This window comes from Rhea americana, unplaced genomic scaffold, assembly GCF_003343005.1.
Source record: "Rhea americana isolate MKP2758 unplaced genomic scaffold, rheAme1 scaffold_405, whole genome shotgun sequence".
NCBI lineage: Eukaryota > Metazoa > Chordata > Aves > Rheiformes > Rheidae > Rhea > Rhea americana.
The window spans coordinates 275767-303582 of NW_028186541.1; the positions used below are offsets into that span (position 1 = coordinate 275767).

Sequence of the window (27816 nt, forward strand, 5' to 3'; positions counted from 1 at the left end):
TTTACAAAGCTCATTAACCATGGACGGTATTTATAAACAACTTCCCAAGGATAATTTTCATGATTTTTGATAGAATGTTTCAGAAGATAGTTTTTCCAACTACCTTTCATTCAACTTACACTTTGTATAAAAGGCTGACCTGTGCTTTACCTCACCTTTAGGTTCTGTAATGATATGACTAACTCCAAGTCTCTGACAGACACAATGGAATGCCTGGTTTCCAGGATTACACCACTGATCAATATAATCATTAGAGCATGTCCAGATCATGTTATTCATAGTATCATAACAGGCACCTAAGAGAAGAAAAATGTTTTCCACACCAGATTTTAGAATATTTATTAAAAATCTTATGCATCCAATTTATTTCCTTAAAGAAATCTGTCACATGACACAGCAAACTAATTATACATTGGAATGAAAAACGTTAAAGATTTCTTAAAGGAATAAAACAAATGCACACTCCTTTTGATGTTTTGAGTAAATGCACATCCATATCTGTCCCAAGTAAATACTCCAGTGTTTATTATTATATTATATAATTATTATATATATTATATATTATACAWGTAAAACATATTAATCCTCCATAAACTTTTTACACAGATTTGTAACCTGACTTTTTATAAAACAGTTTGCATGGTGCAACTTGCAGAAAGCGCTAACACAGACTCATCTCTGTAAAAGCTTACAATCTATAAACACAAGCAGGTCCAAAACAATAAAAGGAAAGGCATGAGTGGACTGTAGACATAACTTTATGATAAGAGGTATTTAGCATATTTTAGGGGTTTTCTTAAAAAACAACATACTTGTCTACATGTTTCAAATAACTGAGGTAAGTCTCTAAACAATAGCTAATGTAGCTAAACTATTTTGATCCATGCTGGGGTTTGAAAACATTGTTTAAAACTATTTAGTTAACACATTTTATAAAACTATCTTCTTTCTTAGGCAAGGTAAATACCGCACATTGTTGCTAGCATTTTAATGAAACAGTGCTTTTAAGTAGCATGGACAATGTTTAAGATATTGTTTTCTGCTTGTTATTATTCTAAGCTTGTAAAAAGGAGTCCTGAAGAAAATTCGCATGAGGTTTCAGTCCTAAAGTGACAGGGAAATAATAATTTTAAAAGAGCACACCTTTCCAGTTAAGATGCATTTATATATTTACAAATACTAAGATAATTAAAAACTTCCAGCACCTTATAGCATAAGCATGGTATATATCAGACTTTTTTCAAGATTCTTTTCTGCTAGAGATATTGCAGCAAGCTAACTGAGCTGAAATTGCACAAGCAAATCACAGGAAATACCTTCAGAGAATTCTGAACTTCCAAAAATTAAAAATTTGCAAAACTTCAACATTAGCACAAAATCTTACAGATGGCAGGGTCACTTACTGCAAACTGAAATCAAATTATTTTGAACATAAGGATTGCATATGTTCCGTTATGAAATATTCCAAGAAAACAGATCTACTACTTACCAAGTCCTGGTACCAGAGCACCACGTCCAAGTGAACTTCCTGCAGCATCAATGAGATCTGCTCGGCTTGTGAATTGTCCGTCCGAAATATTGAATACCAAGCTTGAAGCAAGAACTACATAAAGAAAAAGTGTTCAATAAATTTTGGAGAAGTTTATCATATTTCATAATAGAAAGGACTTAAAATCTACCATAACTGTTAGTAACTTACTTTTTAAAGATGACAAAGCACTCGTCCCTCCAAAGAGGGAGCGTGTTGCAGAGCTGCCTGATCCACCTGGGGGTGGGACCAACATCACCAAGTATGTTCCACATGTGTATATCGGAGTCTTTCTTAACATTTTCAGTGGCAGACCACAACTAGTGTTTGCAGCTGGAATGTTAAACAAAAACTATAAAACAAACAGGCATTTCTTCATCAAGTTAAAGACTTGAAAAAAAAAAAAAAACAGGCAGCAAACAAAGCAGATTTCTATTTAAGGCTTCAAATACAGAAATTCATAAAAGCAACATTCTGCATAATTTGGAAATTACTTAAAAGAATGGCCACTAAACTATCACTATCTCACACATTCAGCATCAATCCCCAGAAGGGTGCAGAAGGTTTCATACTGTTTTTACAGCACTCCCCAAATCAGGAAAGTTAGAAGCCTAGAACTTCAGCAGAAATACAAACTGTTTTAAGAACTGTATGGTGATAAACACATTTAAAGCAGTATCTTAGAGCAAAATGAACTTTTAACATAAAGAAACCATTTCAGATTCATTACTCGCTTACTATTTTAAGTTCCCTTGGTCTGCATGAAATCTCTACAGTCAAAATGATCTAGCTCCTGCCACAGCTAATCAACACTTCTCTGAGCACTGACTAAAGAATTAGCCAAGAATAATCACTTTTTCTGTAGCACTCTAGCTGTCAACTGGAAAAATAGTCTTTAAAATAGCTCTTCAAGCTAACTCTTTCCCAATTACCCCTGTAAGCATATCCATTTCCTGTACAATTTGTATTTATGGAAATATCGCTAATTCTTTAAATTTGAACGAAAAAAAAAAACAAACCTCATGTGGTTCTGGATGTATGTTTGAAAGAGGAAGAGGAGTAATTAAGGGCAAACTGAATAAAATCTTAAGATAAATTTTTAAAAGCTCCAGATCCTCCTGAAAGCAATCAACACTATGTTCATTCAAGATTGCCTGATTAATTTGGATAGTTTCAGTAAGTCTATAAAATAATAGCCAAGTATTTACAAATTACCTCAAAGAAGCAAAATTACTTTCAAAGCATAACATTCAATTTGCTTCCAAAAAGGAAATTGCATTTTCTAAATTGTGTTCTATTTTACTAATAATTAGTAGGTCAGTTACCTTACTTTTGAAACAGTCTCATTGAAACCGCCTGAACTGCTAGCAGTGAAATACAATTACCAATTTAATCAAATAAATCACGTAAGGCACAAGTTATGTAATCAAATATGTAGCCAAAAAAAGGTGCCATGTATACAACTATTCCTCCAAATTTTCATTCTTCAATTTCTTCCCACAATCAAKGTCCAGTTTAGCAAAGTAACTTGTAATTCAACTTTTAACCACCTGCATCCAAATACTGCATACATATTTCAAACATTCACTTTGAAGAAAAAAAATCAGTTCTTGACATTGAGATAGCATTAATTATTGGAAGTGATACTAAATGTGTTAAGAAACAAAAGGTGAAAAGTTACTGTAAGCCAATAAAATCTYTTCTAACCTGCTTGGTCCTCTTTCAATGTATTAGAGATTGTAGAGCCAGTGAGAGCAGCCAGTGTTGCTGATGGGGAGGCTCTATACCGAGACAGCCTACTCAGAAGCATCTCATTTATACTCTTGGCAGATTCACCTTCTTTTCTCATTAATATAATTCGTTCCTGTAGAGGATTTGCTATACATATGCCATTTTCTACCTATTAAAATGGAGAAAAGAAAAAGAGCTTTTAGACATTAAAATCCCAATGAGACAGAGGATCTTAACAGAACCTGCTTGCTAAGGACAACAAAATATATGAGGCTGGGATACAAACATAAATCTTGGTGTCAAGGGTCTTGCAAAAGTATTATAAAAGCTAGAGAGATGAATAACTGTTTTGGTTGTGACTCTGCAATTCAATATAGCATCTTTTGATCTTTTAGTTCTGGAAGATAGAACTGCTTATTATAACTTTATTTCTGGAAAACTACTTAAAATATTAAAAAGCTCGATTTTTAACATTGTTATTTCGCTAGCGAATCTTCTAAGAGAAGTCTTTAAATCATATGCCAGACAATGAAGATAATGTCTGATTTATAGCATTAGATAATTTCTATAAGCTATACTACTGTAACCCACCTCTTTCAGTTCCATCGTCCCACTAAGTGCAGTAGTTACAATCTGCAGTTAGAAATCACTAAGCAGATACATAGACATTGCTCCCAAAGTACTTTGTCAAAGCTAAAGTCCATAATTTCAACTATCAATATGCTGAATTGCTGAAAGCTCTGCTACGTAAACAAATAAATGTTTAGATTGAGGTGGTTTGTGTGTGTGCACACAMACACACGTGCGTACACACCAACAATTAGCATACAATATAAAAATCATTTTAGGTTATAAAATTCATTGTTAACAAAACAATTACATTCAACTCCTGGGGCCTGATTAGCTTTTAACAGAACAAAGAGGATCCACACGAAACAATAACAAAGTACGTTTTACATTATTAAGGCAATTCACACTGCAAGACTGTGATAGTTGTATGTCCTTTGAAAAGTAGGACCAAGCACCACACCTTCTGTTCTGTTATAGTTATTTTGTAAACATATTATAAAGCAGCTATTCTGATTACATACACCAATACTCGAACCTAATCTACTGATTTGAAAATGCTAATATTTAATTATGCACTAGCCACGCTACCAATTCAAGAGTCACGGAAAACACTCAAATTTACTTACTATAAGTTCAAAAATATCCATAAAAACAGAGTGGCCCTTTGGTGTTTTTTCATTGAGGCTTGCAGGAGACCAAATCCAGTAGAAATATGTACCATCTGAAGAAAGATGCACGGTAGTCATAGTACTGCCAACTGGAAAGTGATTTACTGGCATTGGGATTATCTGACATACCTACAGTGTAAAGACAAAACAAGAAAGTTCTCATTTTGAAATCTGTTCTTACGAGTATTAACAGCGTAATTTAAAAAATAAATAAAAAAGATCAAGTGCAGGTAATCCATAATAAGAGTTATTATTGGACATACTGATCCCATGTCATTTATTTATAATGAAGAGCTATTGTACGATGTTTGCCAAATAGACCTACTGTATTCAAAATAGATTATGTATCTAATCACTTAATGTAACTAAAAATAAAGGGATCACCTCTCTCTTTCAAATGATTAGGAATACACCCACAACACCATTAGGAAAAAGTTACATGCTAAGCGGCTATCTACTTTCCTCTACTCTTCTGAAACATTACTCAAAACTTTAAAAGGAAATGATGGCAAAAGTGAATCCAAACATTCAGTTTCAGGAACACACTGGACATGAATGTGCACAACCACCCTTAAAACTAGGACAGGAAAAAACCCCAAAGTATACAAACTATCMAATTTTAGGAAGGATGGTAGTTCTTTATCTAAAGGACACAATTAGAAACAAAACCTGAACACTGTTACAGTAGAAGAATAGAGAGTTGTTCAAGACGACTACATTTTTACTTTAAGTCAAAGTCCATTTTGCTATTGTTCAATTGTTTTATAATATGATCATACCAGATTCTATCATAATACTACCAAACATATATAGGGACATACACTGTATAAAYATACATATGCGTAGATACGCACACAGAAACAGAGCAGTATCTATAATACACTTACAAGTTATTTTAATGGGACTTCATAAAAGGCAGTTTCACAAAGTAAAACAAGAAAACTTTAAACACAAAACTAATTAATGAGGTTAGAAACAACCATGATAAATTAAGAATGTTTTCTTATTCTACTATTACTCTGCAATGGAGATACTGGCTGTTCTTTTTACCTGGAGGGTATGCTGATCCACAACCTGGAAAAGGGAGTGAGGCTTATTATCAAAAGAGACTGGCCGATGAAGAAGTCTATTGCTGCCAAAAGCAACCCACCCAGTCTCCAGCTCCTCATTACGGCAGTACACAAAACCTCTGGCAAAAAAGCAACATATTAAAACTTTTTAAAGACTTTTCCCCACCTTTTTTTTTTTGTTTTTAAGAATAATTCACAGACACATTCTTGACCTTTGAACTTAAATCCAAGTCAGTCAATAATTTCTGTAAGACTTTAAGCATAAGAAGCCTCATGACTTCTAAGCAATAATGTGAGGAGGTAAAGTGAGCAACATCTGCACGAACCATTTATACGATGAGTAACATAGAAAACAAATGCTTACAAATTTAGCGACTGTATGGCTAGATATAAAAAGGTCACAAAATTTGTCTATAGTAGATCCCTTTCAATGAAGAACAAACCAACCTATTATACACTTAAAAACAAAAATCTAAAATGCTAGCTATTCTACTAGTACACCCGCTTTGATGAGAGGGTCAGACTAGATGATCTCCATAGGTCCCTTCCAACATAAACTGCACTATAATTCTACAGAAAACATACTAAGAATTTCAGAACAGAAAACCAGAACATTAAAATTACTTTTAATGAAAATGCATAATGTACTCTAGTCTTGTTAGGACTAACATCTGAGAAAGATCTACCTAGACAAGGATTTTTTTTTTAAATCTGCAGAAAAACAAATATCCAACTATGCTGTTACTCACCGTAAAGTACCATGTAATCCAGATCCTAATTTGCTTATTCCTCTGCCCACTGAATTAGTTGTATAAAGATAGAGCCCATCTGCTGCAAGACAGCGCCCTAAGTCTGCATCTGAATCAGGAAGAAAATACAGCAGAGACCTTCTATGTAACATACAAGACAGAATCATCTATGAGGCCTGTACTCCTACTAAAGCTACAACAGCAACTGAGAACCCACCAACGCTCCTTTTTCCGACAGGTCAGGATCATGTTTTTAATATTGAATTTACTCTTTGGTGTCCTTAGAGCTATCAGAACATACTTAAAATCAGATTCCTTGTACAACAACTTCCTTGCATTTCTTACAACCCTTTAAGGAGGTGCCTGGATTATGCAGAACTCTCATGCAAACACTAAGATATTTTGAATTTCCAAGTGTTGCCAAATAAACTTAACAGGAATTTGGTGCTATCCACATGACTTTTCTTTTGACACAAGAAATGACACTACCACTCTCTTTTAGGATTCAAATTTACATTATCCATCTTTGAATAATTTCCTTTTTCTATGTTTCGCTCTCATTTGAGTGCTAAAGACTGTGCTTCAGGTATTACGGCCCAAACTTCTAGAATAAAAACATTAAGTGTGTAGTTTTTAAACAGCATGCAGAAAAGTCAGTTAAAATATAGCAGAAGCTAGACTAGCATATCTAATCATGCTTAGGACTCCAGAACTATTCAACAAAATTCATTTCAGATGTAAAAGTCCTTCACTTAAATATAAAATAACTTCAGTATTTGCTAGTAAATGCTTTCAGTATGATGCAAAGGAGCAGAAGACTTCTGTTTTTACAACAGCCAATGTTATTCAGAACACAGCACTTGGTGTAAGATAAAATACAAGCATGGTTTATGAATATACAGGCCTTTCTGCTCAGAACCACCATTGCTGCAATAACATGGTGTTTATGGGGAAAGAGTAATCTAACCTTGAGCCTTAACCTAATTACTGGTACAACTTGGTACTGCTCTTACAGCTTGTAACAAGCTTCTTCCACCTCAGAACACTGYTAAATTAAACACAAAAATCATTTTTAAAAAATTACTTATTATTTTGTGAATGACAAAAGTAATAATCAAAAAGGGACACAAGGTAAAGCACTGTAAGAGGGATGAGGGGAGAGGGGATCTTAAAAAAAATAGATGCCTTCATTAAATTTGCTAATAGCCTAAAATGATAACTCAGATTTGTAAATTCCTCTGCTTCCATCAAACTTAATGAGACATCAAAGTTTGAGCCAATATTTCTAAAGTAATGTGAATTTTCTCACATTGCAAAAAATAGTAAGCAAAGAAATAGAAATTGATAACTAATTCAAGGAAAGAAATACAAAGGAAGGAATAAAAATGGACATATAGAACAGATTCAGAGACGAAGAATAGAGGCAGGAAGAAAAGCAATGAATTTCTAAAAGTAAATAGGTTCTGACAACAACAGCTACTGCATAAACTGATACTGCACCAGACAAAAATTAAGCTTCCTAAAAGACTAATGAGTAGACAAGATCTAAACTCAGTTTAACCCCTGCACAAAAATCCCACTGAAGACAGGGAAGGTCACTGTACCTACTGCTTTTAATTATACCCTACAACTTGATTACTAGACAATTAAAAACAGCATCTGATCTTCAACAACCAAAAGTGACATCTTATTTCAGAACCTGTGTTCTTGCATTTGAAAAGAGATACGATATACTGTCACTAAATTAACATCAGACTTGACTTACCCTCTTCATTTTAATATATAAAAAGGATACTTATTTCAAGCTGATCCCTATATCAACTTTAAAAAGCAAACAAGTCATTTACATACCTAATTAGATCAGCATAACGAGAATTGGCATGTCAAGCCAAATAATGCAAACCAATTAGTACTTCTGTAAAATTAGGCTTACTTCAGTTTTGAATGTGCAAGCTAGACAACTAAGTGCCCAGGCAATTGCTCCCCTCCCCCTCTCATTATCTATCAAGCTTCTGGATACTCTTGTGATGCCCAATTCTCTCTCCAGATGGTCCTTTTAAGCCCTTCAGCTTTCAATTATTTAATATGTACTGTACTTGCTTTTAAATGACTTCTAACAAAAAAAACTTCTCCAATTTGAAAGCTTTAGATAACTAAGAAAAAAAATCACTACAAAAAGCATCTTTGTTTTCCTTTGCAAATAGTGATAATATCATATTTTACAGTCATAAAATAATTCACCTTTATTTTCACTGCTGGAACTACTGTTGGCATCAGGTGCAGGTAACATGTCTTCAAAGCCCCAAGATACTATATGCTTTCCTCCAAGCAAACAAGAGGGAGATCCTGGTCCTCCCTCCAAAAGCAACAACCTTAAGCAGAGAACAAAACAAGATGCATAGAGAACAATGACTGCAAAAATAAGGTAAGTCAAAAGTTAAAGATATTCCTGAAGTAATGTTACTCTGGCAGAATTTATAAGCCACTTAAAGGAATCATCAATATTTAATTAAAAAAAAAAAAAMCAACAACAATTGGTAGGTCCTTTTACATTTGGCTTTCTAATGTTTTCCTTCTCCAATTGACTACATTTTGATCTTTCCTAGAGCTTTCAATAAATGTGATTAAACGGATTTACCATTAAAAAGACATTTATCCATAAATGCATTTATACATTTTCAAAGCTGTATGAAAATGTTACAATTAGAAAAATCAGTACACACCTGTATAATACATCAGCCACAGGCAAGGATCCTAGATCAGTCTGTTTCTGTAATAGATGTACTGTATGAACAAAGGTTTTCAGCGACCCTCTAAAAGGATAAGAAAAATATGAATTAAAGATGTCTATTGAAACTAAACTGAATACTCACAGAGAACAGCAAACGTGTAGCATATAATATCCGGTATCCCAAAGAAACTATCCAACATATTTCATGAAACATCTTTTCTAATTTGCATTTCTTTTCTGGGTGATTTTCAATTTTTTTTTTTTTTTTTTTTTTTGTGGAGGAAGTGAAAAGAGGAAGAAAGGGTAGCATAATGAAAGAATGCTGGCTAAGTGCCAGTCTTAATTATAGTATTTTTCTGAAAGAGGAGGTAGCACCACGCAGGTAGGGAGATCAGCTACCACAGCCTGTATCATAAACAACGTGTGTAATAAAAGCATTATAAAATATCTCAACTTTGCATCTATTACAGACAGCTATACTCAGTATTTCTTGTAGGCAATTAACCGTTTTTAGATCTTCAAACACAATTTGTGGGTTTTCCTGGGGCTGAGCCAAAGCATTAATAAAAACTAGTGCAGACATAGCTAGAGAGGGCCAGATTTTTTTTTCTTGACTAAAATGGATAATAAATTAATTAGTTTGGTCTTTTCAAGAGTCTGATTACTTTTGCTTCCAAATACAAATTGGGAAGCTTTTGCCCTACTGAAGTAACATATTTAGATGTACACAAGACTAGATTCTTCTGAAAACAAAACTAAATCTAAACAGGAGTCATTAAACCTGAATAGTTATGATATTTACAAACATACAGCGTTCATAAWTCTAATTATTGTTCATTGATAAGTTCAATACTCTTTTGGAGAACTTACAAATTCTGTATCTCAACATGGAAAAAAAATACATTTTTGCTAGGAAGAAACAGATACAGAGGTCATTAAAAATTATTTTACAATTTCTATTTTAATCATCAGGGAATTAGGAAGAAGCCGTATTTTCCAAAAGATCTGACATAACAGCCTAGCTAAATACAGGAATCTTGACCATGCCTTAAATGTGATAACAGTCAGTTATGAATTGTTTTTTTCAGAAGCATGACTGATCAATCTAAGAGATCCTTTCCACGTACTCTGTGTGCATGGCCTTTTGCTTTCTGTCACACACAGTCAGATTTCTGTCTGTCAGCCTCCCCCTCCACCTTCAAAACCTCATTCTTCCCACTGTCATTTTCAGCTGTATGCTTTCACTGATAAAACTCATCTTGGAGAAAATTGACACTGAATACTTCAAAGCACCTCAATTAATTATTTAAATCACTATGTACCCTGTTGTTTTTTTCTTAGAAAGATGAAGCACTCAAGATTGCAAGCAAGAATGTCAATAACTGTCTCATTTCAAAGGTTTTTTCTTTATAATAGTACGCGATACATGGTACACATAATTTAATGAAAAATGCAGAGCTTTTATAGGCAAACAGAAATCATGTCAAGATACTATACCTCTGCAAGCAATGCAATACAAATTTGCAAATAACTTTACAAAAAAAATTTCAAAAGCTTTATTTAACATTTAGCTCTTTTACAAGTTCAACTGCAAAAGAGCACTCAACACTTCCTGAAAACTGACATCTGAAAAAAGAGATCCTGTTTATCAAACAATTTATTTGAGCTACAGTCTTTTAGATAAGGCAGCTACCAATGCAAAAAGTTTGCCACATACAGTAGATTTCTTATTGACTTTATTAGACCAAGTACACTAGAAATGAAGTGTTTTTCAGATGAACAAACCACTCCCCAAAACAATTAAGACAGCTACTGAGAACTACTACTTCAGCATCTTAAATCAGAGTTACATTTGACAGACAAAGCTGCAGTCCAAAGGAGTGGGGATTAAACAAGGCCAAGATTTTCAAAATCAGCTAGTGACCTCAGATTCCCACCTTGATACAGCTTTGCAGAATCTAAATTTCAAATGCTGTGATACTCTTCCCTCTCTCCCTCAAAGTCCCGTCCCTCTCCCCTCTCTCTCTCTCAAAAAAAAAAAAAAAAAAAAAAAAGAGGTATTATAGCCATTTTGTCCTAGATAGCACTCTTTGCTGTGTGAAACCTACTCAAGACACAGGGTAGTTCAACCTGTACTAGTTGAACTCTTCCCTGACCATTAAATGAAAAAAATTATCCCAAAGTTTAACAGGACAACACTGAAWTTTGAAATAAACTGCCCTGAACTTTCAAGTAAAGCTTTCTACAGCCAAACGAAGCTGCGTAACCTACAGGACTGAAGGGGCAGTACAAAGGGAAAAGTGAGACAACTTTATCATTTGGAATCATTCCTAGAATAGATCACTGCAGTAGAAGCAGCAATATGCACAAGAGGCTTTTGTAACCTAGATCCTTCTCTTTCTACATATGCTAAACACATGCAAAAAATAAATACTTAGTTTATTAGTTTCATCCTTTCCAAACCACTGTTTTAATATTAGAAAGAAAAAGTTTAACGTAAACCAAATGAAATGTCAAAAGAGTGATCATCTCATTTTTGACTGACCGCCTATAAACACAAACACCTACTACCAATAGGAATCACAACATAATCTTAGTATAGTTTCCTTACCTTGCACAAGCCAAGGCAACCAGGGCGGCAGCAGCATTTTCTTTTTGCTTATATGGAATCTGTTGGCCTGAAGCAGAAGTTTCTTCCAGCCAGGAGCACAGTAAAGACTCTATTCCATTGAGGCAGTCAGCCGGTTCCTTAGTCAAACTCAAAGGCTGGCAGTCTCGAAGGCAATTCAATAGCACCTCAGCAGTTATGTTACAGAGGGAAGGGTCTGTTCTACTTTGAGACTGAATAAGGGGAAAGACCAAGAGCAGCCCCATTCGTGAAGTAAACGGGGCCTGTTCAGGCTGCTGTAACAAGCCTTGACGCTTGAGCAAGGCCAGCGCTTCCTCGTCACCTGAGCTCTCTCGGTCATGCTGCTCCTCCAAGGCTAGCTGGCGCTGGGCGTTCCAGAGTCCACGCAAAGCATTTAATCGGTACTCCAGCAGTCGAGCGTAAGCATTGCTCTGGTTTCCACACACAGATCGTAAGCGCTCTGCCAGCTCTGTTGGATTTTTGGTCTCAAATGTTAGGATCTGAAACGCAGAATAAAAAAAGGCTGGTATTTATAAAAATAATTAAAAAAACAAAAGCTACAAGTCTACCACATGCCTGTAGTATAATTTCTAAATCAGTTATCTTCCACAAGACATTGGGGTGTTGTTTGTTTGTTTTTTTAATTTCCTGGCATGAMTAAAGTTAAATCAGAGGCCAAAAGAGCATGCAGGTGGTATGGAATCAGCATCAGCATTGTTACTGAAGTATGGAACTGGGGGTCACTGTTACAACTTTTTAACCTGAGCATGATGTTAAAACAAAAACAATTCATATTAATTTGAGGCATATTCTTCTTAAAATATATACTTCATAAAAATAAAGATTTGCTCTCTGGAGCGTATTTTTTAATCACAGCAACTTTGCTAAAAACCTAGGACTATGGGAAAAAAAACTGTTTTGCTTACAGCCCTTTTATGAACAGTAAAAGGTGAACAGTATTTTGTAATTGGAATTTATACATTCTAGTATTTCTTTTGCTTCTCAAACCAGAATAGCATCAGTTCTCTAAAGCGAATCAAGTTTTCTTACACTTTCTCCCCAATGTTTTCTTCTTCCTCAGCTTTACCCTATTGCACCCAGCTATACCTTTTTCAAAATAATCCCCGCTGCTGACATATTTTTAAAACCTCAAAGTCTGATCACCGTTTTAGACAGGAGAAAGTCGTCTTTCTGGCACTTCTAGGTAAAACCAGAGACAAAGTTGGAACAACAGAAAACAAGCAAGCAAATCATGACAGAAACAAACACATTTTTGGGTCCAAATATTCGCAAACACATCTGAATTGCTTTATTTCAGCCAAGTGGCAAACCCTAAGATTTATGTCCAACTGCAACCGATGAATGATGAATTCAGCTCTAACTGCAACCAGAGCACGTTTTCCAGTTTTCTTCAGGTTACCAGTGGCAAGTTCAGTAGGTTCTCTCCAACCAAGCTGTAACCAAGCTGTTACAAAGAGGTCTGCATTTTTGATATTAATCTTAAAAGCCTTGTCATTCTCTTTAGTGTCCAACTGAAGCTACATTTATAAATAATTAGTCACTCAGTGTGTTCTGCATTCTTATTTCTCATGTCCTACAGAAGCTTCCAGGAAGATAGATCGTTCCTCTTGCACATTGCTCTATACATGTCAGTCTTTTTTTTATAAGACAAAACAAGAAGCCAGGGTCAAATATTTACAGGTATGGTGATTAAAAGCCTTTTCCTGTTGAAGGTGCATTTTCTTGCTGACCTCTTAGTCTATAATTTGCTTTTTAATTATAGTACAGTATGCCTGAAACTGTTAAAAGTGTTTTTATTTGGTCTTTCTTAAAATAAATATGTATTAATTTGGGTTAACAGTAAAAAAAACCTGTATTAGATTTAACAGATTTAGAAGATGGTTACAAAAAAGCAGACTTACAGATTTTTAGAAACATCAGCTAGTTATCATCCAGAGATTATGGAACCAGTGAAGAAATCTTTAATCATTCCATGTATTCTGAAGGTCTAAGTAAGTATTTGCACTTTCAGAAAATAACAGGATATTAGGAGAGAGGTGCAAGATCATCTACTATCCATGAATCTTTACAGAACTTTATTAAAGTCTATTTTCCTCAAAAGACTTTTTATTAACCAGACGCAAGTACTCAGACTTCTTCCAAGAAGGAGCTTCAAAACTGATTTTTCACAATTGATTATAATAACTTGAGAGCTCTCAGGGTTCAGACATAAAGAAAAAAAGAAAGAAAAAAAAATATGCTTCTTTCTAATCCAACACTAATGCTAGAGCTTCAATTGGTCCATACCGTACATACTGCTTCCCTGCACATAGTCTAAAGACTGTACAAGGGAATCACAGCCCTTGCTGAGGTGTCCTCAAGTTTCCTCACATCTTCAGTCAAAGCTTGTTATCTTCGAGAGTCTTTGAAGTCAAAGCAAGTCAAAACAAAAAAAAATCATTCAAAAAATCCAAAATAGACATTGCAATTATCAGTGCTTATAAAAGACATGGTGAAATATAGAAACAGGAAATCTATGCTAACTCTAGTTATACCATGATTAAATCAGAATGGTCTCCCCCCTCCTTTATCCAGCTGATTTATTGCAGACCTTCCTGACACATGCCAGTCAGCAGCTGTTGTTCTGAATATCTTTTGCCCCAGGCTGTACCCACTATAGAGGTTTTCTTGTTGGCAGAATACACTACCTTTTATTGTCAGGCTCCCTTTTTAAATCTCCCAGCAATATTTAATCTGTCTCTTTGAAATTAGTTTATTGCCTTCCTATCCAGGAGATAATCTGACCATTCTCTTTGTTGAAATAAGCATAGATTCATTGCCTTGCAGATGTGCGTATCTGTTAGTCAAGTTGTCCTCACCAATATTTGACTGAACAAATAACTACTTGCTTAATGAGCAGTAAAATTCCCCTTTCCCCTGACTCTTTGGTGACTCCCTATTTACACTCGCATTTGAAGCTCTCATTTAGGACTGATTTCCAGCATACTTTCCATAAGTGATACTCAGGCATCTTGCCTCTACAGTTTCCTATACAACACCTGGGAAAGTCTCAGAGCAGACAAACAAAAGCTAGCACATCAAAAGCAGTAACCTGAACCAGTAAATCATTAAGTTCACAGCACAAAATATTTCTGGTTTTAAAAGTATTTAAAAGCATGAAAATGAAGAGAACAATTACGTTGCTTTGCCACAGAACACATTACCCAAGTGCCTACTTACAATAGATCTCAAAAGTCAGTCTCTAACAAAAATAGCAGTTCAACAGTAACACCATCAGGAAGATGTATTCTTCCTATCAGCATATGATTTTTGTACTAAATAAAAATCTAAACACACAGATTATATTCAAAATTAGCAAACAATAGTAGAAAACTTAAAGAGAACTAGCCAAACCACAAAAATAATGCAGATTAATATACTAGGAAGATATGGAAATGAAGACATTAAGATGTTGATGCTTAATACTCAATAAAGATGACAAATGGAAGAACTGACAAAAAAATTTAAAGTCTGTCTACTATAAGCACATTGGTAGTTAACACAGTTCAATTTGTGCCTTTAGGTAAGACAAATTGATGATCAATATTACAAAATTAGAAAAAAAAAATCTTTACAGTAGAAATACAAAGTTTTAAATAACAACTTCTGGTGAACAAAAAAGCGCAATGTATCTGAATGTTTGCATTAAGCAATCAAGACATTAGAATTTGGGGAAGAAATAAAACAAGAATTGCTCTTTAAAGGAACTTTTCCTAAATCTGATTTTATTAGTAGGGTAAACATCATGCTAGCAGTTTTTACAACTGGAAATTCCATTCTTTCATCCCTTTGAAACTACAGTTCATACAACTAATTATTATCTTTTTTTCAACTTTAAGTCCACTTTTGGTTAGCAAAGACTACCTTTCAAAAGTATGTATTTTTGAAGTCTCAGACTTAATAACCTAAAAAAAAAAACAACAAAAAAAAAAAAAAAAAGGTGTTAATAAAAAAAGCTTATTGCTTTTGCTTTAATTTTGCAGTATCTGGTCCTTAAATATTATTTCCTTTTCGAATCTTTTAATCAATTTCAATACATACTTTCATTAGAAAATGAGTAATCCAAAAGCTCAGTCACTCTAACTGGTCATTGAAAATATCTTCAACATTGTGAGGTATGAAAGATATCTAATTTTAGATCAGCCATGAGAAGGATGTAATCTTTCCTGTGGTATACAATTTCTGTTCTGCTTCATCCCACTACATGACCTTAACCAAATACTTCTTCCCATTAATTTTTGCCAATGCTATTCCAGAGAGCAGTCACTAGCATTCACTGTTGTTAGGGTAAAATGTTTCTCTATAGAAAGTAAATACAGTACAGGACATACTACAGCTAACATGCACTAAATCATATGAAGAGTTTACGCCTGAGGTTTTATGACCATATTAAGTTTAAGAAGTAAGCTGCTACCAAAGGGTACCGTCTTCTCTACCTGAAATTCCTGCTCCATCTTCCTCTTCCTGGTGGTAGTAGTAATAGTTGTGTTCTCATAACTAACCTCCTCCTAACCCCCCCTTTTTTAGGCTAGTTTTCTGTTTTACAAAAGTTCCCTGACCTGGCTCACTGCACATATGTGTAGGTGAAATGGGAAAGAAAGAAGAAAACGTATGACTAATGACAGAAGGGAATGAGGACTTCTTCTAACAGCCCTCACAGYGGACTAGCCTCAGGCTGAATACACTGGTTTGATTGATCAGTTTCAATTCTACTACATAAGGGAATTGATGAGCAACGAAACCGTATATTTTTTCCTATAGCTATACACTGCAAGTGAAAGTTTATTTAAATCTCCAAAATAGTGTTTAATTCTTTCTCTACATAATTAAACTGGTAGAACTTTGCACAGAAAGAGAACTACTTCTTGAAAATAGTGTCGCATTTTTCCCTAGTATCAGTTAGAGCCATAATACCTTGTATATGAAATAAGTATTATTCTCATCTCACAGAAGAAGGAACAAGCCATATAGAAAAGGAGTAGCAGTCTGTAAATCATAAGACGTTTCTAAGAGAGGCATGAAAAAAGTTAGCTACCTTGCTTTCAACACCACATTATAGCTTTAAGATCGTTCCTCTTGTATCAAACTTAATATACAAAGAACACTATTTACTTGGTTCTTTTGACTTCAGAACTACAAATAAAATCATACAGGAAAGACTGCATTTAAGACGTATAGATTATTCTGTAAGAGAAATATCAGAATTAACAGTTTTAAGATACCCTGAAAATTGAAATACACATCAAAACTCAAACTGTTCCCATAAGCAACATTGTATACAGACTCCTAGTCCTCTGTTTTCTATCCCTCTGCTGGGTACTAACAGTTCGGCTCAGGGCAGTTTCTGAAGAAACAGTACAAAGATGGCTTAATGAAAACACTGCCTTGATTTCTTTTAAAACATTTTTCTAAACYCTCTGTAAGATTTTTTGTTTCATATGCCTGTGAGTTTATGCAATATATAACTATATGAAAACATTTCACCCTGTTTTAGATGATGATTTTTTCTTCTTAGGAGATGCTATGTACTTACATTAGGCTTCTTAGTTCTGCATTTGCAAACCACACCACTACAAATATATACCTTTAATTTAAAATCAGATGTTTCGAGATTATTCTGTTTTTTTTTCCTGTTCAAAGAATTTTTAATCGTTTCACCTTGCTCATAGCCTCTATTGATTCATATTATCCTGTATATAGCAGCACAGCTTTTTGACGACTCAGCTAACAGCATGAACTTTTTTCCCTTGTGAAAGCATTAGAAATAATTACTTGCTCTGAGAAAAGCGCTACCAAACCCGTATCTTTTACTGCATACACAATATTGTACCAAACAATTGTTCTGTACCTGTACCAATTTCAGATAACCTTGACATCTGAGACCATTTACAAAGTACCAAGGAGCTGTAAATAAAAAAAGATCAAAAATTTTTTAATTTTTTTAAATATTTATTTGGCTCCTATTGAGTATATGAAAATGTCTACAAAAGGCAGAAAATTGATCTTTGTCCTTTAAGCAGCAGAGAGCACAGATCACTCGACTTTATCAGCTGTAATATGTAACACGTACTATATTTGAGAAAGAWGATGTTTGTGGAATTATCATTTAGCATAAGTTTCCTAATATATGTCTATAAGGATAATTAGAACATTACTTTAAAAAAGCCCAAAGGCAGTAGTCCATATTATAGAATAAGTCTATTCAAATTCAAACAGGTCACGTTATGATAACTGATGGCAGCAACAGCAACCATGCTAGATATCAAATTAGACTGCGCTGGTAGTACATGCAAACATTAGCTAAGGAAAATAAGCTTGAAAGGAAGTGACCAACATTTCAAAGAGACCTCTTAGAAGGCAAGTGAGATTGGAAGTGCCATCAACTCCTGCAGAACATACGCACCCTGTTGCAAAGAGCTGTGTTGATAACTTGTGCAACTGTAAAAATAGTATTTCAAGGCTCACATTTGTAAGATTATCTTTCTGTGCAGAATTAATTTCAAAAATTGACTTAATTTTGATGTTACTCCTGAAAGCCATAAACATTTTCAAAAAGAGGACTACTGAAGTGTTTGGAGTGGAAGAGGATCCAAAAGACAGAGGAACAGTAAAGTTACAAGTCTGACATAAATGCCTGGATCAGCAGTTCCCAAGCCAGAGGTTGTAACCCCAAGTGGGGTCATCCACTTAGTAAAAAGCCAATTGTTCATGCTGGCATTAGGGATTTTTAGATTGACAGAAGTGAAGCAGGCGGAAGTAAGGTCACAACCATAAAAAATTTTGGGAAGCGCTGACCTAGATAACTACAGAGAACTACTCTCTCTTTCAGCAGAGAGAGAAAAATGACGAAGTGCTTCTGCTAGTCTGCAAGAAAGATGGGTGAAAGTTAGAGGTTTAGCAGACATCTTCAAGTCTAAATCATTTTGACAGAGAGCACAAGTTTGTCACAGGATTGGCATATCCTGTTAAAACAGTACTGGACTTCAGATGCTCAACTTCTCACTAAAAGGACATTCCAGACCACATTGCAGGCAGGGGAAAGAATACCACCTTTATTTTGGCAACTACTTTTAATTTATATATATATATATATATATATGTATGTATATATGTATATATGTGTATATATATATATAAAATGCAGTACAACAGCTGCACAGGGGCATCTCATACTCCACCCTTCTACAGTAATGAAGTTTGACAAGAGTCAAAACATCAGATAAGGACAGACATATACATGACCCAGACAGATAGCTATTGAGGTATAAGCTACATTTCTAGCTTCACATAAAAGTCAGGTACTTGGGATTTTTCTAGGCTAATCAGGAAGGACAGCAAGAGCAGGTATTCAAATTAGTTATTTCTGTTAGGGTGTTACATAAATGTAAAGTATTTACATGTTAACAGTGGAGTGACGCTAATACTCTACTTTATACTGTAACTACGTATTAGTTTGGTCTTTCTTACCATTTATTTCCTTGTGAAAAAAAATTAACTGAGCCTCTCACCAGCTAGCTGAAAAATTGCTGATGATGCAGATTTAAAACTACTGAAAATACTGGACACAAACTCAAGAGATCAGGAAGGAGGCCTCCTCAAATGAAAGAATAAGAACAGTAATGTGCATCAACCATTCAACACAAACTGCCTAGAATCAAGTGGATGTCATTTACCATATTGTCATGTTCTATATGAATATCCACTGTTCAGTAGTGTCCTTATAATTAGATTACGAAGGGTCAACATGTTAATTTATATTGCTGGCATTCTTACAAATCTCAGCACATTGACTCTTACACAGAGACAAATTAAACTAGATAGTTTAAGGCACCATTATGCTCAAACACATATCTTGCTGCTCTCCCAGAGGTTACTGTCCCTGTGACTGATGTCTAAAGCGGAGGATTCTGGAAGTGCTGCAGTTTCCATCGTAGCACATAAAAGAACAGCTCACCTGTCATCAAGCTGCCCCTCCTTTGCAGGTATTGACAACCTGGGCAGAGCCTGGACAAAACGGGATGGTAACATCTTCATTTGTTACCTGCTACTGCACATAAAGTAGTCTCAAAAAAGCACAAGACTACACGTACTCTGAAGCTGCTTTCTCCACATGAATGTTTTTAAGAAATGGGTGAAAAGGCTTGCATAATTGCTAACTCATCTAGACTTCTTTTTGACTAGAGGATTTTAATATGAAGTCTATGACAGCAACAGCTTTTCTATGCACATCATTATGAAATCTATTTAAAAAGAGCAACTTTTTGATAATACGTATAGTTTACAAACGCACTGATGAGCATTAGCATATATTGTTTATATCACATCAAAACTGAAAACAAAACTCAAAAAAATCTTTAAATATAAACATACTCCTAGAACAAGCTGTCTTCAAATGAGAAAGTCTTAACTTTTGTAAGCTACTATCAAGGGAAAGAAAAAAAAGATTGTTACGCAAGTCCAAATAACAGATTTAAGTTTTCATAAACCTGTTTTGGCATAAGGCCAGCAATATAACATTTTCTTTACAAAGAAAGAAATGCAGGAGAAAGAAAGAAAAATCTTTGAATGGGAATACAAAAGAAACAGACCCAAATATATTGACATTATTCACTTATAAACTCTTTAAGGGGATATTTAAGTGAAGAAAAAACAAAAGCCTGTACATTTTTTAATCGAGAACATCATATCAAAAAACTTAATCAAGGCTCTGACCACTATTGACAAAGAAAGCACAAGAAGTGTGTTAAAGTTTACTAATCAAAGCAGCAGCTGCAGTATCTCCTACACTTCTCCAATAATATATCCCAAGAGATGTCTATTAGGAGCATTTTCAAGTACGTTTTTTTACAGGGCAAGTAGGAATAGAAATAGTGCAAACGTGCTATTCAGTGAATTAGCCGATTCCATGACCACAGTTAAATAACATGCATGCACCTATTTCCACAAAATGGCTCCTCAAAGCCATTCCAGTTTGCTAAGGTAGCCTATTTTTTGCACAAAGGCACAGAAAAGTTATGAGCAAGTTAATTTACATTTAGGCTACTTGAACTTTCAAGTTTTTTTTTTWAAAAAAAACCCTTCTTCCTCTCAATGCCCCAAATTAAAAAAAAAGATTTTAAAATCAAGACCTGGAAAATAAATAATTTATGCTCATCATATTTTTAGTGGAAGAAAATAAAATGTTTTAATATTCTGTGYTTAAAATTATAGATCAAAATGAGTTCCATAGCAAAGAGTAATTTTTATTTCCACACTGCAAGCATATACAACATAGAGAAATGTAAAGATAACATGAATCAGTGGCACAGGAATGCAGAAACACTCTTTATGAAACTGTTATAAAGGCTAGGATACAACGACACTAATTCCATCCTGGTCTCCCCCAAATGATTATCGTTTCAGAGCCTTTCCTAACATTAGCAAGAAATTCTGCAGTGCTAAAGTGGTTGTCAAGTGAAGCTATGTGTCAGGTTTCATTCTGAAACATGTCTGGTCTAGCTTGTAAGAACTTAAAGAGATTTATTTTTTCCTCAAAATGAGTATCCTTTATAACCATATGACAGAACAATAATGCTGTGGAAGAGGCTAGCTTTCTAGCACAGTTGTTAGATGTGATTTGCTTCTAGAACTATATAATGGAACCGAAATATATTCTCCAGTACAAACTGTACTGAATGTCATAGTGGACTCTGACCACAAGGGAGAATCATTCCATGCTTATACACACAGAGATAAGTCATCCACCTTAAAAGTCTCTTTTCCTGTTCATGTGATACTTGCCAACATCCATTTCATGGTAGCAGCTAGGGCTATCTAGACCCAACTCCTAGTGTCATCACACAGAAACAAAAATGCACATTCAACAAGAAAAAAATCTTTCCTTAGATAAGGCTGAAGGAAGTTTTCATAAACACCCTAAAGACTTCACATCACAGGTCTAACAATGATTCTGCCAGAACTGCAAGCCTCTGTATCCGGCATGGCTCATAGGTTCTTCCCAGCAAAACCCCAGATAGCAGCCAGAGCCTCACRAAAGGGTTTGCGGCCTAAATGCTTGGGATCTAACAGAGCACATAGCTAAAGCTCCTGCTGAACCATCCCTTCTCAGCTCACACCACTCAGCTCCTCTGACAAAGACCCTGTGTCATTGCAAGCCACACTGCCGGAGAAGAGGGCGGGGTGAGAGAGAAGGAAGGCACACAGGGAAGAAAAAAAAATGCAGTCTACAAAATAGATGTAACCTACAATCCATGACACTCAGTCTCCCTGTAAGACAGAACAGTTGTACAATTTGCCTACAGTCAAGACCCCCAGCAGGTTTCAGAAGGAAAAAAAGCTGAGTAAAAAAATCCCAGCTGCCTTCATTGCTCTTTAAAACTGATCACTAGCAACACCCTGAATACAACACCTAGACATCCTAGTACCCTAAGCATCTAACTGTAAGGTAGAATAATTACCATCATAAAAAAGTAACAGTGAAAAGATACAAAACAGTAAATAAAAATAACTGAGCCAAAGGCCACCTTGAAATATACGAGTGTGGCTGAGATTTTCTAACCCTACAGATTCAAAAAAGGAGATAGCACCAATTCCTCGCCCTCCATCTTCATTAGCTCCTCACATCCCGCTGCTCAGCTCCACTTTCATCATTATTTCAAATAAATTAGACTTGAAATGAGCAGGACCGCCTCAATCGTCGGTGCTTCCTTGCCCCAAATCTTTCCCCCCCTCCACCTGCATCCCTCACCCTCCATCCCAGCCCCCTCTTCCTCCCCTAGTCGTTCTCCCTCCACTCCCCATCACCATCCTCCTCCTCCTCCTCCCTCTGCCCCCCCCCCCGCGGTCCCTCCCCTCGGCCCGGGGGACGCGGGCCTGGCTCACCTCCAGCTCGGTGTCGCCGGGCTCGGCCACCCCAACGATCTCGCTGGGCAGCTCGGCCAGGTCGGTGACCCGGATCAGCCCGTCGTGCAGGAAGATGGTCTCCTCCTTCACCGAAAGCCACTGGGCCGAGTCGGTGGCCGCCGCCGCCGAGGCGGCCGCCGGGGAGCCCATGGCGCGGGCGGCGGGGGGGGTCGGCAGCGCTGAGGCGAGGCGGCTCCCGCTACCCCCCCATGGCGGGGGCAGGGCGGGGGCAAGCTGGTCCCCAGCGGCCTGGGTACCGGCGAGGCGGAATGCGGCGGGCAGCAGAGAGGCGCGGCGCGCTGCCACCGCGGCGCCGGTGGCCCGGAGACCTGCGGGAACCGCTGTGCCCGCTGCGCCGCCACCACGTCCCGCTCCTTCCTCACACACACAGGTGACAGCGCGACGCCATGTTGAGGGGGGGAGAGCTAAGGCGCGCCCGGCATGCACCGCGCGGGGAACAATACACCCTTCCCCCCCGCACGCCCCTGCGGGCCGCCCCGCGCGCGGGCTCGCGCGGAGCTTCGCGCCTCTGAGGGGAGCAGGGGCCGCGTCAGGGCTGCTCCCCTCAGCGCCTCCCCTCGCCCCGATCGCGGCTCCCCTCAGCGCCTCCCCTCGCCCCGACGGCGGCTCCCCTCAGCGCCCCAGCTCGCCCCGACCGCGGTTTCCCCTCAGCGCCCCCCCCCCGCCCCGACCCCGGTTTCCCCTCAGCGCCCCCCCTCGCCCCGACCGCGGTTTCCCCTCAGCGCCCCCCCCCTCGCCCCGACCGCGGTTTCCCCTCAGCGCCTCCCCTCGCCCCGACGGCGGCTCCCCTCAGCGCCTCCCCTCGCCCCGATCGCGGTTTCCCCTCAGCGCCTCTYCTCACCCCGAGGGATGCTCTCTTCAGTGCCTCGCCCCAAGAGAGATCCTTTCTCGCTCAGAGTTGCTCCCTTTAGCAGTCTCCATTGTGGCTAGTCAGAGCCCCTCTGAATTTTACCCTTTTCCCMTAAGGGCTTGATGCCTCGCCTCCCCTTCAGGGTACCTTCTCCCCTCCTGGCACCTCTGGTCCCTGCTTTTTGTCTGTCTTCTGGACATAGCACCCTTTTCTCCCTGAAYTGACCCCCTTTTCTCCCTTCCCTTCCCTTGCCTTCCTCTTCATCACCTCCCTGAGGGAATTCTCTCAGGGAGTCTTTCCCTGAAGGACCATGTGTGAGCACATCGGTGCCCTCAAAACCATAMCTACAGAGTTGTGTATGCCAGGAGGTACTAAGCAAAAGTTTTGCAACACAACAATACATGTGGGGAGACAAAAACAAAAGAAGACAATCCGAAGAAAATGTGACCCTTCTTTTCTCTCTCTTTGTTCGCTGTCGTGTAACCTTCCCGTTTTCTGCCAGTGTAATTTCACTCTCAGCTGGTGCAGTCCTCCCCCAGAGCCTGCTCGGAGAGGTGGGCACAGACTTGCCCRACGGGGCACGCACAGAAGTACCTCACTGTTCGGCAACACATGTGCACGTGAAACAAATCATAATACTGAGAAAGGTGTGGTTGATTAAGGTTAAATACTTTTAGTGTATATTTACTGTGAGGATTCCCATCGCGAGTGGCTGCCTTTCATAAAACAGTGGTTGTGCACAACTGAATAGAGACGGAGCGCTACAGATTGATTTACCTGTTTGATCACATTATTCACAACAATATATTACTGCATTGTAACAAATGTGCTATGGTATTTAGGGAAAAAAAATGAATTAAAAATTGTAGTAACATGAGATCTACTGCCAGTGCCGAATGTCCTATTAAATCTTGTTGGGAAGAAGTGTTTTTGCCCTGTAACGGACATTTCAGCCCCCGTGAGTAATCTACCACTGGCTCAGCAGTGTGAGGATGCACACAACTGCGTAGTTCTTATTTAAGGTCAGTACAGAAGAAACAGAGTTCAAAGAAGTTCATACAACCAGTTTGCTACTGATCTGTGTGGTAATTCAGCACACTGTGTTTGGTAGCGTATCACTGCCATTCACGTATTAGAGAGCCGAACAATCTTCAGGTTTGGTTTTATTATGGAAATAGGTACTGTTTCCTTGGCACTAGAGATGCACAAAGCTGACAATGAGTTCTCATTTTTGAAAGGGGAAAGTTGGTATCAAATGTTTTTTGTAAGAGAGAGGCAATTCATGGGTATATATTATTTTTGGTCAAGACATGACACAGAGAACAGTAGCTGCAGCCGGACATATCCATAGATGTGAAATCCATCATGGTCCTCTCCTGGGAGCTCTGCTAGTAGGCAGAGAGAAGGCTGAGGTCTGAAAATTTCATGGCAGGTGGGACTTGGCAGCTGACTTCTGGCTGTTGAGATAAGCTGTGCTCACAAAGTCTCCTTGGAGAAATAGGAAAGCTGCTGAGGTTAGATTAGTCACAATATTTTATTACAAGGTAATGACTGGCATTATTGGTTTTTTTTTACTAGGGTAGGAGTTTTATCTTGTTTTTATTCATTCTTTTAAGATAGGACTAGAAGAAGAGAGAAGAAAAGTAACTATACATTTTAGTAGGAGTAACACTGAAAAAACTAATTTTGTCTATCTTCATATTTTCTAATACTGTCACTGTACTGGCTGAATATCTTCCACAAAATCAATAGAAATAGCAGAACTAGGAATAAAATAGGATGTTCACTTAGCAAGCAACACTCATGCAAGAAAAGCTTATCAACAGGAAAAATGTGCAGTGTTTCCTGGAGATGGTTGGGCCTGGGATGCATCTGTTGTTCTCTGAAGGACTGTTTCATAGCCGGGTAACCCCCAGCTGAAAATTCTTTGTCTCCACCTTTCATATGCTCCCTCCAGGGCTTTATAGACTGCTTTATCCCGGAGGACTATGGTTGTCACAGTAGCTCCCAGATGGAGAATCAGGGTTTGATATAGCTGTCGATTCAATCCGCTAATTGCTTTGAAATACAAACCAAGGCCTTGTGTTTGAATAAGGAGCTGACTCAGAGCTAGAGGAGAGTTTTGTGTAGTTCTGGATGCATTCATGCCAGGCCAAGCACAGAAAAAGGTGTATGGTTGCACTGTATACTGGCCAAAGTCTGTGCTTTGTCATTTACAGGGGGATGAACAATTTATTGTGGCACAGTCAGGCTCCAAGGTTCCCGATATATGTGTTTCAGCAAGAGGTAGGTAACCAGACCTGCCCCTGGAGGAAAAAGCACGCCATTTAACTGTAAATTGGAGATAGTGTAGACATTTTAGAAATCTCTTTTAGCCGCATTTGAGTGAAGACAAGCTGAACACAAGAGTTTTCTTACCKTTTTGTAATTATTTATTTTCTTATTTGGAGTTCTGAATTTTAGAGTACTTGATTTGACAAATCAAAGTTAAAAAACGGTTCTTGAATTAATGTACTGTGCTAAATCTGAGAAATATGTCCTGTCCTGCCCCACTGCAGGTTAATAAAACAATTATTAGTAAACATAAGCTTCTCCTCTTCTGTTTCCGTRTCATGTTTTCTTTTATCCCTCTCTCTCAAGGAGCACTAACTTATTTTAAATACCCATCATTCAGGAATTAACAGAGTATTGTATGATCTATAAGCTTGCATAACACAGAATGCTGCCATAGCTTTATACAAGAATTTTCAGTATTAAGGCCCTGATCCTGTAATGAATTCTGCAAATATGAAGCAGTCTGCTAGGCATCTAGTACAGAAGACGTTGTATAATATCATGGCAAAATAAATATTATTCTTGTTCTGCATGTAACCAGAAAATGTCAGCCACTATAACTTCAATGTAGCATTCAGAAGATTACTGCAATAACTACAAAGAAGCGTTGTACTACATTATGAAAGATGGCATGACTTAAAAACAGAATAAAATACTTTCATGAGATAAATTGCCAAGCTGAAGAAGTAAAATCCTTAACTTGTAAATAGGCTGATACAGAAAATCAGCCTTTTGCTTTAGTTATTTTTGAGCAGATTGGCCAGCTGTCTTCAGCTAGTCCCTACTGCTTGAGCTGTATTTTTGTCTGCCTCTGGTGGCCAGATTCTGGAATAAGTGTGGGGTCCCCAGTGCTGGAGCTGACTGTGCCCTTGTTCCTCCCTGTTCATTGCTGTTACAGAGATTTAGCATAGGACGTTCATGGTCCATGGACAGACATTCAGTCCTGTGAGCTGAAATTGGAAATTCACTATTCTTGCCTAGAAAGGACTATTTGCCTATTTTGTAACTTAATTTAAAGGAACCTTGTCTTGGCCTCCAGTTTAATTTTATTTTAACGCAGTTGTAATGTATGAGAGAAATAGTTTTCATCCTAAGGCTTTACTGTATGTGTTTCTATTCRTTTAGAAATGCCTATTTTAGCTTTAATGTCCTTTGCAGCACTAAAAAAAATGTATAAAACAGAAGAAATAGCTGCTATTTTTGTGTGATCTACAATAGCCAGATTTCCATACTCAGAATCCTGGCTCCTCTGCCTTACCTGCCTAGTACATCTGATTTAGAGAGCCCTAAAGCCATCATTAATAATGCAGCTATAAAAGGAATACTGGCATTCCTAGGCACAGTAACTATTGTTAAAAAAATATGGTTCATTTCCCTCTATGCAAAACTTAGAAAGGATAGAGAGGGAAAAAATCAGTATTTGACAGAGGAGAAAGGAGAACAGTGAATGAGAGGAGAACTAAACAATGAAATAAAATAATTTCAAACTTCTGAAATTCATTTCATTTGCAAAGGGAAAATGTTCACATTTTGACATATTAACAATAATCTCTGAATAAGACTCTGGCATAGCAAAGTAGGTAAGACGAATAAATAAAAAGAAATTTTATTAAAATGAATAGGGACAATTTTATTATAGAAAACATGAATATGAATCACCCTGCTGGCAAACATTGCCTTAGCTAAAATGGACATGAAACAAATATAAATTATAGAACCTTAATTAAAAAAAGGCYGGACTGTTTTCTTAGAGGTCATTTAATCCAGTCCTGTGACCCAAGGCTGGATCAAAGGTAACTACGCTACTTTTGACAAATATTTGTCCCATCTAGAATGATGGAGACTCCATGTGCAGTTTCTTCCACTGCTCAATTTTCTTTAGAGAGTTTACTAACGCTAAATTGAACACGTGGTTCTGTAATTCAAGCTTTTTATTTTTATTTTTTTTTTCCCAGCTATCATAGGCATGGAGA

General features: G+C 37.2%; 1 protein-coding gene across 1 annotated transcript in view; it reads right to left on the reverse strand.

The window, feature by feature from the left end:
* The window catches only part of HECTD4 (HECT domain E3 ubiquitin protein ligase 4), a 75500-nt gene extending 52448 nt beyond the window's left edge, over nt 1–23052 (reverse strand). Inside the window, exons 1-11 of the mRNA XM_085314483.1 lie at nt 22618–23052; nt 11659–12176; nt 9040–9129; nt 8558–8688; nt 6317–6425; nt 5548–5686; nt 4456–4626; nt 3236–3428; nt 1700–1861; nt 1490–1603; nt 151–296 (exon numbers count right to left, since the gene is read on the reverse strand). Coding sequence (XP_085170609.1) covers nt 151–296; nt 1490–1603; nt 1700–1861; nt 3236–3428; nt 4456–4626; nt 5548–5686; nt 6317–6425; nt 8558–8688; nt 9040–9129; nt 11659–12176; nt 22618–22788 — 1944 coding nt within the window. The 5' untranslated portion in view covers nt 22789–23052. The remainder of the gene's footprint in view (nt 1–150; nt 297–1489; nt 1604–1699; nt 1862–3235; nt 3429–4455; nt 4627–5547; nt 5687–6316; nt 6426–8557; nt 8689–9039; nt 9130–11658; nt 12177–22617) is intronic.
* Nucleotides 23053–27816: the final 4764 nt, after the last annotated feature.